Source organism: Tripterygium wilfordii, chromosome 15 (genome assembly GCF_013401445.1).
Source record: "Tripterygium wilfordii isolate XIE 37 chromosome 15, ASM1340144v1, whole genome shotgun sequence".
In the NCBI taxonomy this organism is placed as follows: domain Eukaryota; kingdom Viridiplantae; phylum Streptophyta; class Magnoliopsida; order Celastrales; family Celastraceae; genus Tripterygium; species Tripterygium wilfordii.
This window is the reverse complement of record NC_052246.1, coordinates 14022676-14034704: the sequence shown is the minus strand read 5'-3', so window position 1 is coordinate 14034704 and position 12029 is coordinate 14022676. Positions and strand designations below refer to the sequence as shown.

The 12029-nt window shown below is 35.9% G+C and overlaps 1 protein-coding gene across 1 annotated transcript; it reads left to right on the top strand.

Annotated features, from left to right (window-relative positions):
* Window positions 1-1145: 1145 nt before the first annotated feature.
* LOC120016842 (histone-lysine N-methyltransferase, H3 lysine-9 specific SUVH4-like) lies at window positions 1146-11923 on the top strand. Its single transcript, XM_038869780.1, is given in 16 exon segments — window positions 1146-1904; window positions 1997-2056; window positions 2466-2534; window positions 3184-3238; window positions 3430-3539; window positions 4443-4619; window positions 5314-5412; window positions 6890-6988; window positions 7813-7862; window positions 7961-8049; window positions 9581-9740; window positions 9883-9988; window positions 10089-10271; window positions 10637-10682; window positions 10685-10824; window positions 11563-11923. Coding segments are annotated over 16 exon segments (2040 nt in total). The 5' UTR covers window positions 1146-1421; the 3' UTR covers window positions 11677-11923.
* Window positions 11924-12029: the final 106 nt, after the last annotated feature.

Below are 12029 nucleotides of genomic sequence, written 5' to 3'. Positions count from 1 at the left end.
TGGAGGGAAGAGAAAGGAAGGGAAATAGAGTTTCATTCCAATTTACTTATTTAGATAGTTTATTAAAAATTAAAGGGAGAGATTTGAGGGGGTTTGGGAGGAAGATTTCATTAAATTTTTGTTAAAATTCTTTCTCTCCAAAATGGAGTCATTTGGAGGGAAGGGATTACCAATTAAGTCATTTGTAAGTTAAATATCTATTTTACCCTTGTACATAATATTTTAACATAAAAATAAGGATAAATTAATAAATTAAACAAATTTTCTTACCTCCTCTTCTTTTATCTATCCGAACATGAGAGAGGTAAAAATAATCCCACTTCCCCTCCCCTCCCTTCCCTTTTCTCCCCCAAATCTCTCAATCCAAGCACACTCTTAGTCGCAAAGAAAAAGAAGAAAAGTGCCATATTTTACAATAGGGAGGACATTTTGTAAACTTTTACATTTTGTCTTTATTTCTATATTTTTTTTGAACTTATGTTATTTGAACACAACTCTTATCTTTTGTCCTTACATGTAAGAGCATCCACATCAGATTACCTAAACATGAGTCTGTCTGTAAAATTTAGAGATTTTGTCAAAATAGAGCTCTGCATCAGATTACCTAGAGGTTCCCTATTTTACAGAATATGAACAGTAGTTCCCTACATCTAGAAAACCACTATTCACTTCCCTAAACATAAAATAATATTTTTTACTACTTTATTTTCTCCTCTCTCCTCATTTTTTCCCTCCTCTCTCTCCTCACTCCTTTCTTTCTCTCTCCTCTCCTCACATTTTTGACTCCTTTCTCTCTCCTCACTTTTTCTCTCTCTCCTCACTCTCTCCTCACTCCTTTCTTTCTCTCTCCTCTTTCTCTCCTCACTTTTTCTCTCTCTTCTTTCTCTCTCCTCAATTTTTTTTCTAATTTTTAATAACATTAATTTATTATTTTAATTAATATATTGTTTTAAATGTAATTAATTTATTATTTTAAATAGAAGTAGTTTATATGAATAGAATAAATGAAGAAAAGAGAAATAAATATTATTTTAATGCAATAGAGAATATGATAGGTAATCTGATGCAGTGTTGATTGGATAGAGAATCTGTAAAGAGAAACTGACAGATGCTCTAAATCCCCTTTTATAAGTTGAGTAGACCGAGCCCACGACATGATTGCCTCCGACATCTCACTCACCCTCTCCGTCCTCAGACCAATGTTGCGAGGGAGACCAAAAACCACAGCGCGGGCAAGAGACTCCAGAAAATCCAAAATATACGGACACTGCACCTTTTCGATGCCAACGCGCCATCTTCCTGAAGATTGTCACACGCGCACACACTCTCTCTCCCTCGGTAGCTGCGAACCCTAAAGATTTCCACTTCCGCACTCTCTCCCTCTCTCTGGAATTTCAAGATTCACGTCTCTGCGTTTGCTGATGGTGTTGAAGATCGCTTCGGACGAGCTCAGGTCTCCAGCGGAGAGGGAAATCGAGCACCATTTGGTGGCTGTTGCTGCTTCTCAGAGCGAGAAGAGCGCGGGAGCTAAGACCAAAAATAAGAGCATGAAGGGCCAAGAGAGGAGACTCAGCTTGAGGATCCAAGAGAAGCATAGGGCGGAGAAGGAGCTTCTTGTTCGTAGACGGGTCGAGCTTCTAGGAGATGAGGATCTACATGAGGTGAGTGGTAGTACCAAGAGCACGATCACGTATAGCAGGAAGAAGTCAAACAGGGGGAATGCGAGAGAGGAGGCACTGGATGAAAAAATTATTGTTGGCGAGGCTTTCAGAAAAGATCAATCGCCGGTGAAGAGTGAGGTTTTGAGCGAAAGCAAGGTGGCAAGTGTACCTGAGAAGAGTGCCCATGCAACAGTCAAGGAGACTTTGAGGTTGTTCAACAAGCACTATCTGCATTTTGTACAGGTTTGTTTTTTCATAAATAATCAGTTTGTCTCGATTCAGTTCTTTCCTCGACTGTCAAATTTGCGTTTATGCCTTTTTGGTGCGGACAATAGGAGGAAGAGCAACGTTGTCGACGGGTGGAGGTTGCTAAGAAAACTTCAAAAAAATCGAAGGTTGGTATCTTTTATGGGCTTCGCATGTTACCGTGGATTGTGATTCTTTTATTTGGGTTTTTCTCAGTTTTTCGTTCGGTTTATGCAATATTTTTCTGAAAAAAATTGTAACAAGGAAGCTGGATGTTTGAAGTATGGTTTGCATCCAATTTTTTATGAAGGGTATGCATACGACTTGTATATGGTGTGGGTCAGACTGGTGAGGTGTAGTTGTTTCTAAAGACCGAGTTGGATATAATAACAGCCTTTGCGAGTTGCACCACTGTTGTGTTTATGATTTATGATTAAGACGTGGCAATCATCAATATGTTTGTGAGTGAGAACATGGAGATTGAGGAGCTGGTATTTTTTGCAATTATAATGTATAATCTTCTTTTCCCAGACTTTTCTAATTTTCAAATTCGTGCAGAGAGGGGTTACAACTGAAGAGGATACTAAAAAAACAGCCAAGCGTCCTGATCTGAAGGCAATATCTAAGGCAAGTTAAAATTAATGGCTTATGGCTTCCTTTGCTAGTTCACTACTATATTTTCTTCTTTCCTCTTATATTGTCTTATGCTGTATCTCAAAGAAATATTAACATGCTCTATAAACTCTTCAGTTAAACATATTTTGGATTTTTTAAGCATCAAAACTAATAAACAACCATGTCTTGTACCTTTTGCCCATTATTGGTTAAAAACTATTTGATTAGCAGCTGGCAATATGTAAGGCAAGCTGAAATTAATGGCTTATGGCTTTCTTCGCTAGTTGCTTAGTTCACTACTAGAAACAATGTTGTCTTCTTTCCTCTTGTATTGTCTTATGCTGTATCTCAGAAAAATATTAGCATAAAAAATCTTTTGGATTTTTTAAGCATCAAAACTAATAAACGGCCATATCTTGTACCTTTTGCCGATTATTGGTAAATAACTATTTGATTACCAGCTGTATAAAACCTGTAAAAAGGATGATGATGATGATGATGATTTTGATATAATACGTTTTCATGCTATCTCTGTAATCTATGAATAGGTGAATATTTGTATATTGAACGAAGTTGGTACTGGGTATTACAAAATGATTGTATTGGCAATATTCTGACATAGTCTGTGCTGTTTTTTCCCCTTCATATTGAACTATTGCAGATGCTTGAGACAAATAGCGTACTATACCCTGAGAAAAGAATTGGTGATCTTCCAGGTGGGGGGCTTCTCTTGCTATGTATTTTGTCTATATGCTATTTTGGTATGTTTAAGGTTTGACCAACCCATATATAAGCATTTCTGACCTTTGTAGTTTGCTTTAGGCTTTTGAAAATTTATTTTAAAACATGTAGAGGTTATAGGTTGGACGGTTTTGAGTAATAGAGTTGAAGTTGTGTTTCGTGGCAGGTATCAATGTTGGGCACCAGTTCTATTCACGGGCAGAGATGGTCGCTGTTGGTTTCCATAGCCATTGGCTGAATGGAATCGATTATATGGGGCAGTCCTACAATAAGGGGGTAGTGCATTGCCTTCTTTAGGATATTTATTTTATTTCATTGAACAATCAATTGATGCATGTTTTTTTGCAGATAATAGCTTCTTTAGAGGCAGCGGAACCACTGGCATTTGGACTAAGTAGGGTTATTAGCCAGCGGTTCTGCTGGAGTTTGTTGTGCGTTTGGCAGGGTGGAGCCGCCCAGCCAAATAGGCGGAATATTGGATTTAATTGATGAAACCAGAGGGCAAATTAATTTAAAGTTTGAAATTTGAGATGTGGTCTTTAGAATCTAGGCAACTTGGACTAAGTAGGGTTATGAAGAAATTATAGGCGGATTTTCTGAATGGCTGAAAAGAGATGATGATTCAGCTGAACATTAGCGTAAGAGAAACTTGAGAAGAGACTCTTAAGGATATAGGGTCAACGATAATGGATGAGCACTACTGGTTTGTGGCTGGCTTCTTGCCACCCTATAGGGGGCAGGGGTTCAAATCTCCCCCATGTTGAAAAGTAAAATAACAGATAATCTTAAATGATAACAAAATTGACTTTGATGTGTATTTTGTAATTTGTTGCATTGGTAGTGTTCAAACCATCTTTTAGATTTTCTCTTATTTTACTTTTGATTGAAGCTACCTTACATGTGGATCAAATAATCTCGTTTTAATTTATCATTCTTTATGTTGCCACACATCCAGCTCTTGTCTGCTTCTTCCAAGCCCCAAGGGTTAGTTGTTTTTATGCAATCCACCATGCCGTGTTCCCTTGCTATTGATGATATTAGTCAATCATTGTCTTGTAAAAGGGGCCTTTCGACTGATTATTCTTTTTACATTTTTCATCTCATTGGTGAGCGTTGATCTTATACTAGCACTTTTATTAAGAAACTCCAACTTCTCATATTTTACCTTGGAAATCGCAGGAATATAGGAACCATACCTTGCCGCTAGCTGTTGCTATTGTGATATCGGGCATGTATGAAGATGATCTCGATAATGCTGAGGACGTCATTTACACTGGTCAAGGTGGTCATAACTTAACCGGAGACAAACGTCAAATTAAAGATCAGGTCATGGAACGTGGTAATCTGGCACTAAAGGTCGTCATTAAGTTCTCAACTCTTTGAATTAATTTGCTTATTTAACTGTTTTGTGTTGCCAGTTGTTTTTTATCTGCGAAAAATAATGAATGATGATTATTGCAAGGTGGATAATCATACTATATCCCTTTTGCGTATTATTTCCTTCACAATGATGCTAATTGCTATGTTTTTACTTTTTAATCTTTAGCTGTAATCTTATCTAATATTTGTAGTAGTATCTTGGCTTCTCAGCAGATAATGAGAGATCGAGAATAAGTGAATTCTAAGTCCAAAGAAGCCTACAATCCTGATCTAGTAGAAGAGAATCAGCACCTAGAATATCTGAACATATTCTGAAATTTAATTTAACATAATTTTAAATGTTTAGTACCTATGTTATGTTGATCAGAGAATTCATAAAAAATTTCAATACTAAATATAGTGTTAAAAATTTCCACATTGTCTCCAGAATGTGTTTATCAACATTTCATTTGAGACACTAAAAATAGTTTGTGTCCTTAGTCAAGGTTTAGTTCTGAGGTCTTCATTGTCTTTTCAAGATGATGATGGTATGATGAATTTCTTTCGAGGGATGCTAATATATGTTATCTTGTCTGTTTGTGTTTGTGCCTTTGTGTATTTTGTAATTAATGTGCACAGCATGTGGTATCAAGTATGAGATCTTAATTACAAATAAATATTTACATTGCAGAACTGTGTGGAACAATGTCTGCCTGTTCGAGTTGTGCGTGGCCATGAATCTTCTAGTAGCTACTCTGGTAAAGTTTACACATATGATGGCTTGTACAAGGTGAATTTTCTCTTTAAGAACCCAACTTCAGCATGATGATAAATGGGGGTTCTACTATCCTTGCATGTCTTGCCTGGTGTATCTTGGATTTAGAATGATACTTGTGGTTTGAGGGTGACTGCTAGTATCCAAGGTTTACTTTACTGGGGTGGGTCAAATGTTGGCAACCTTGAAGAGTTGCCACGTTCTCAAATAGATAATAATATAAAAAGTTCCTTGCATGTCCTGTCTGTTTATTTTTTCAAATCATTTTCTATTTTTAGGATGCTGTTTGCCTCATAAGCTTCAGATGTCTTGAAAGCTCTTTGATTTATGAAATAATCTCAGTTATGAATGTTTCTGTGTGTCGTGTCGTCTATTGAACAATCAAATGGTGAGGGAAAACCCTTGTCCTATTGGTAGTTGGTTGACATCAACCCGAAGGGTCATGGGTTCAATTCCTTGAAATAACCTCTTCGTTATGTGAGGGTAAGGCTTTGCACTTCTTGCCCTTTGTTTAACCCTCCTCAACTGCGGAAGGCTTGTAAACAAGTTGTTTATCTATACTGGACAATCAAATGGTAGATTTTACATTCCTGGTATGCGTGTGTTTCATTTTGCAACGCATGTTGCAGTTTAAATTGTTCAAAATGATGTATTTCATTTTCCTCTAGGCACAAATATTTAATTGTTATCTTATTTGCATGGTTGCTATAATGAACTGCATATGCCTTGATATTTTTGTTTGTTATATTGCTGAAGGCTTTGAGCTTTAGTCTTAGACATCAATTGAAGTCTTGGCAAAGAAAATTTGAATAAGGTTTAATGATAAATTTGATTAAAGTTTTTGCCAAATTTGCTATAATATAATTTTTTATACAATCAAAAAATATTTTTTTCTGAATGGATGCTTTAATATAATGTTTTATGACGTAGTTTATATGTTCATATGAATATTTGAAATTTTTTTTACAAAGGTCTGTTGCTCTGCCTTTTGTGATTTGCATATATGTTTCTAAGCTCTACAAGTTGAAGGTTGTTGAGAGGGCGATCGGCATTGAACTTAATTTAAATGTTGTGTTACTTTTTCATTATTAGCCTTACTCAGAATGTACTGTGAAGTTTCTTTTTTCTTTTACCATTGTAAACAAAAACTCTTTCTTTGAGCTTAATTAACATCGAACAGTACAGTAAATATAAGCCTAAGAAATTAGTGTTGCCCCTTTTACCAATGGAAAAATGCACCTTGTCTATGATCTATAAATTTTAGCATTTATGAATAGTTGTGGCTGATAATATCAATTCCAATGTGCTTTGTCTTTTCATATGGTGATCTTTGTATTAGAATCTTCTCCCATATTTTTAATCATATTTATGTACTTTGTCTATATGGCATTTACTTGGGGTTAATTAGCGTTTTCCAAATGTTCTGTGTTCAGATCACGTGACTTTTTTTAATTATTTGAATCGGCTCATTAATTTTGTCCCTACTTTGCAGGTTGTTCAGTATTGGGCAGAGAAGGGTCTATCTGGATTTACGGTATTCAAGTATAGACTTAGGCGGCTTGATGGACAACCAATTTTGACCACTAATCAGGTGTTTTTTTGTTTTTATTTTCCTCTAATTTGGAGACACCGAATGTCTACTTTATTGATTCTATGACATTCCCTACTTTAGCTCAAATTCTTTTGCGTGACATAAAACATTGTAAACCACTATCCCAAGTTGATTAAAAAGCAATAAACTTGGTTTGCTGTAATGCAATTTTGTTTTACCATTTTACAAAGCTTTGATAAATAACTTACTAGGCTTTACTGTTGTCGCTCTCTCAAACAAAATTGGAGAGATGCATGTTATGGTATCACGTCCTGCATAATCTGGTCAGTTAGATTTAAGTGTGTTTGTTTTTTTATGTCAATGACTGTTTTGCCAGATGGCTTTTCCTCTATTATTGCAAATTTGAAGAGCGAGATTTGAACGATTCTCAGTGAAGTGAAGAGTCAAAATCATGTTTGCATATTTTTTTGCGTGGAAAACAGAAATAAGTGATTTTCATTTCAATAACCTTTTTGGCAGAACATAAATGATATATTTTTAAATTCTCTTGCTCTTTACGACTTCTGTGAAAAATGTGATGGAGCACTGTAGTGAACTAAAAGTGTCCTGATTACGATGAATGTTTTTTATTTTATTTTATATGTCATTCTTCTTTCACTATTATTAGCGTGAGAGGGGACTTGAACCTGGGACGTTATTTTGAAGTTGTAAGGAGTAGGCGACCCACTAGGCCAATAGCTCCTTTTTTAATAAATGCTTATATGTGTGTAACTTCTTATCAGGAAAAAGAAACATCTTGAATACCTGGCTGATATCCACTCATTGCAACTTGCATTTATGTGATTATTTCACTTGTATTATAGGTTCAATTTGCTCATGGGCGAGTTCCTAAGTCTGTTTCAGAAATACGTGGGTATGAGAAGAATAAACTGCTATATTAAACAATGATGTTGTTGTTTATTGATTTGTAATCTTGAATTATAAATGGATTCTATCTTTATATTGGCTAAGGTTGGTGTGCGAGGATATTACTGGAGGTCAAGAGGATGTGCCCATTCCAGCTACCAACTTGGTTGACGATCCACCTGTTGCACCCACAGGCAAGTTAAAGTAACAATTCTAGTGCCCTGGTTATGGTTTCCAATTGTTAAAATGCATAGTGTTTACGCCCCACAGGCATGACTGCAACAAAGCTTGGCAGCATTTGGTTGCGATTTTATCCCGCATCTTAGTTAAAATTTTGGAGTTTTAATTGTCAGTTAATGTCATCAGCAAAATGGCTCCAGGCAGAGATATCTTTAACACCTAAACTTAACAGATGTTTTCTTTCACAATAACTAGCTTAATTGGAGCAAAGGTTATTTAAAATTATTCCACTTTTCAATATTTTTATTTCCTGTCCATGCTTGAATCAGCTCATGGTGCTCAAGTTTGAAATTTCTTTTGTTTGTATGAACGAGTTTGCTAATAGGAGAGGAAACATTAACAAAAGGGGGAAGGGGTGAGGTTTAGCGTATTCTGCGAGGAGTGGAAGAGTGTTGACATGAGCCGAGTATTGAGTTATTCAAGCTTTGTAAATCTGATTCGTAATCAAGCTGAAGTTAAAGCTGAGCTTCTAGAGTTCTAGTTTCATAACCATATTTTATCTCGTACGTTGTTTCATCATTTCATGAAACACAAACACAATTGGCCATATTGCTGAGTTGGCTGTGAAGTTTTCTTTTCTTTCACTTTCATTGAGGCTTAATACTTTTAACTTATGTTTTTCTTTGATCTGATGGAGACTTCTCTTGGTCCTGGTATTTTTTTGAACACTACATCGAAACTCAAAGGATAGTTTATTTACAGAGTGTAGTTCATTTTCTTTGATTTCCTATTTCCTAATTTCCAATAGATCAACTTTGACTCGCTTGTCTAAATGTACACCCTTGCAGGATGGGCTACATTTTCATTTCATTAGATTATTTACTTACTATTGCATATCTCTATCACCTTCTGGACAATTTTCCAATCTCTAAAGATTGATTGCATTGTATGTTGTTAAATCTATTGCAACTCTAGACAAACGTACTAACCGAAATCTAATTTAAACTTTACAAGGTATTTGTGGGAATCTTGTGTGGAACCAATACATGTTGGATTCAAAATGATACTTCTTGTTTGCAAGCAAGGTAGTTAAAATCGGGATTTTGATCGTAAAATTGTATGATTTTACGATCATACCTATAGAAACCTAGTTAAATAGCAGTGGAATCGTAAGGGTTGTAAAATCGCACAAAATCACATAAAATCATGAGTAAAATCGTTAAAATCGGTAAAATCGCGAGTAAAATCGTTAAAATATGTTGCAATTGTTTGTATTTCTTTTTTCCTTTTTTTAATTTTAATGTAGTTTTGATACGTATTTGGGTGAAAAGGGACCCTGTCGGACCAAAATAAAACAAAAATATGGTTCAGAAATATATCCAATAAATTTTATGTTATTTTTGGAACATTATTGACAATTATTCTTAATTTTACATGGTATGTAAAATCTTACGATTCGATTTTACGATTTAACTACCTTGTTTGCAAGTGATTGTGATTGCTGAAATTTAGTCAGTTTAGATGTTATATTCTTGATATTTACAGGATACACATATTGCAAGTCCATCCGACTTGGTCCTAATGTTGAACTTCCCACAATCGCCTCTGGATGCAACTGCAAAGGAACTTGCATGGATCCAAGTACTTGTGCATGTGTGACACGCAATGGTTCGGACTTTCCCTATGTTCATCGTGATGGTGGCAGGTATGCTACTAATCGAATCGTATTTTTGAATAGTTCAATGACATAATGTATCGAAGCATTCCATGGTCAAGGAGGAATTTTGCTAGTCTTTGTTTTTTATGTTCTAATCCTATAGTACTCGGACTGTGTAACATTTTTTCAGGTTGATTGAAGCTAAAGACGTTGTTTATGAGTGTGGGCCTAATTGTGGCTGTGGACCTGGTTGCGTCAATCGAACATCTCAGAGAGGGTTGAGGTATCGGCTTGAGGTTGTGACATGACATCAAACATATTGATTCAGTTTGTTATACTTATCTCTGTATCAATGTGATTTGACCTATAAATCTATTAATTCATTATTCTTGGCAGGTGTTTCGTACTCCGAAAAAAGGCTGGGCGGTTAGATCTTGGGACTTTATACCTTCTGGAGCTCCAGTTTGTGAGTACGTTGGCATACTTTTGAGGACAGAGGATTTGGATAATGCCACTGAGAATAACTATATCTTTGATATAGACTGCTTACAAACAATGAGGGGTCTTGGTGGAAGAGAGGTAATTTTCCTAAAACTTTTCTAAATGTTGAAATGCATAATTTAGCTGGCTATTTTGTCAGTTTACGAATTAGGAAGTGTGTACTTGGGGCAATTAAATATTTAAATCTACAATACCGCTCCTGTTGGTTGTACTTAAGAGACCCGACTTCATTGTCTGATAGGGGATTAAATGGCACATAAAAGTACTTTTGGATGGGAGTCGCCTAAGTTTTCTTGGATCTGTGTTTGTGCCATGGATGCATGTATGATCGAACATTTCTGGAATATAAGCATTTCTCAACATATGGGTTATGAAATTTTCTTGAATCTATTGTATTTGTACCTTGATGCACTGGAACTTACAATTTTCTATTTTACCAACAGAGGCGTCAACTAGATTCGTCAATGCCGGCAATTGACAATGTGGAAAGGCACAATCTGGGAATGTTGCCAGGTTCATTAACCACAGTTGTGAGCCAAATCTCTTTGTCCAGTGTGTTTTGAGCTCACACCACGACATCAAAATGGCTCGAGTAATGCTATTTGCAGCAGACAACATACCTCCGTTGCAGGTAATTTTATGATCCCATTTTTTCCTGCTTAGTGAATTAAAAGTTCATCTTATTTTCTTATTGAATTGATAAAATAATTTCAATAGTAAGGTATGCCGCATCACATTTCAGAAAATTGTAACCTTCTTGTCTTTCTAAGTAAAGGTGCGGATGACTCTGGGCATTGTTTAGGGTCTAAATACAATTTTTTATGAGAGGTAGTTTGATTATGTGATTCATAGCAAAGACCAGAGCAAATAAACTAAGAGAGTACACTAGTAAGAGAGGCAATGTCTGTAGTTTTTATAAAATTACCTATTAAAATATAATTCTTTGGAAGAATCATGTTTATTGGCTAAAGTGAGTTATCCAAAGAGTTATTGTGGTCCATATGAGTTGGTTAATGCATGATATCTTGATGGTTTTACACACTGTAGAAAGAACGGTCAGTATTTTTCCCATTGTAGAAGTTTTTGGTTTGGAAAGAGAATGAGTGCCCTCTCACAGTCCCACTTCTCAGCAGCCATTTGTTGAATATCATATGATGAGGCTAAGATTACTTATGTTGACATATGCATTCCTGACTTTTGGACGGTGGTTGGTTTTGAAATTTGATTTTACCCTCTAAAGGTTGAAATAATATTGGTCATGTATATTTTTCTTTGAGCTTAAAACGATTGTGTTCATTTACTGTCATCGTTGTATTGCCTTGCCTGAATTTTGGAGTCATTGATGACTTTTGTTTGCCTTTTTGTGTAGGAGCTCACTTATGACTACGGCTATGCCCTTGACAGTGTCCATGGTCCTGATGGGAATATAAAGCAATTGGCTTGTTATTGTGGCGCTGCAGATTGCAGAAAACGCTTGTTTTAGCCGTTAAATGTTGGGGGTTACTGTTGTCTATACAAACAATGCTGTCGGCAGAGGTGCGGGGCAATTTTTGTGTGTTGATCAATGTGAAACCTGGATATGTTGATTGTTGGAACTGCTGTATGTATCCTGCAAACCCCTGATGTTTTTAATATTGGTGGGGTTTCTTTTGATCAAATGGGTTGTCATTGACTGGTAAGTTATGGGCGATTACGCATAGTTGATACAGTGGAGGAGAAGTTGTCACAAGACACACAACGGTATTATTATATTTTGGTAGATAAACAAACAAAAACACTGGTAGATCAGGCAAGGGCTTTACAAGAGTTTATCAATCAGTCTTGAAAAAATGACGA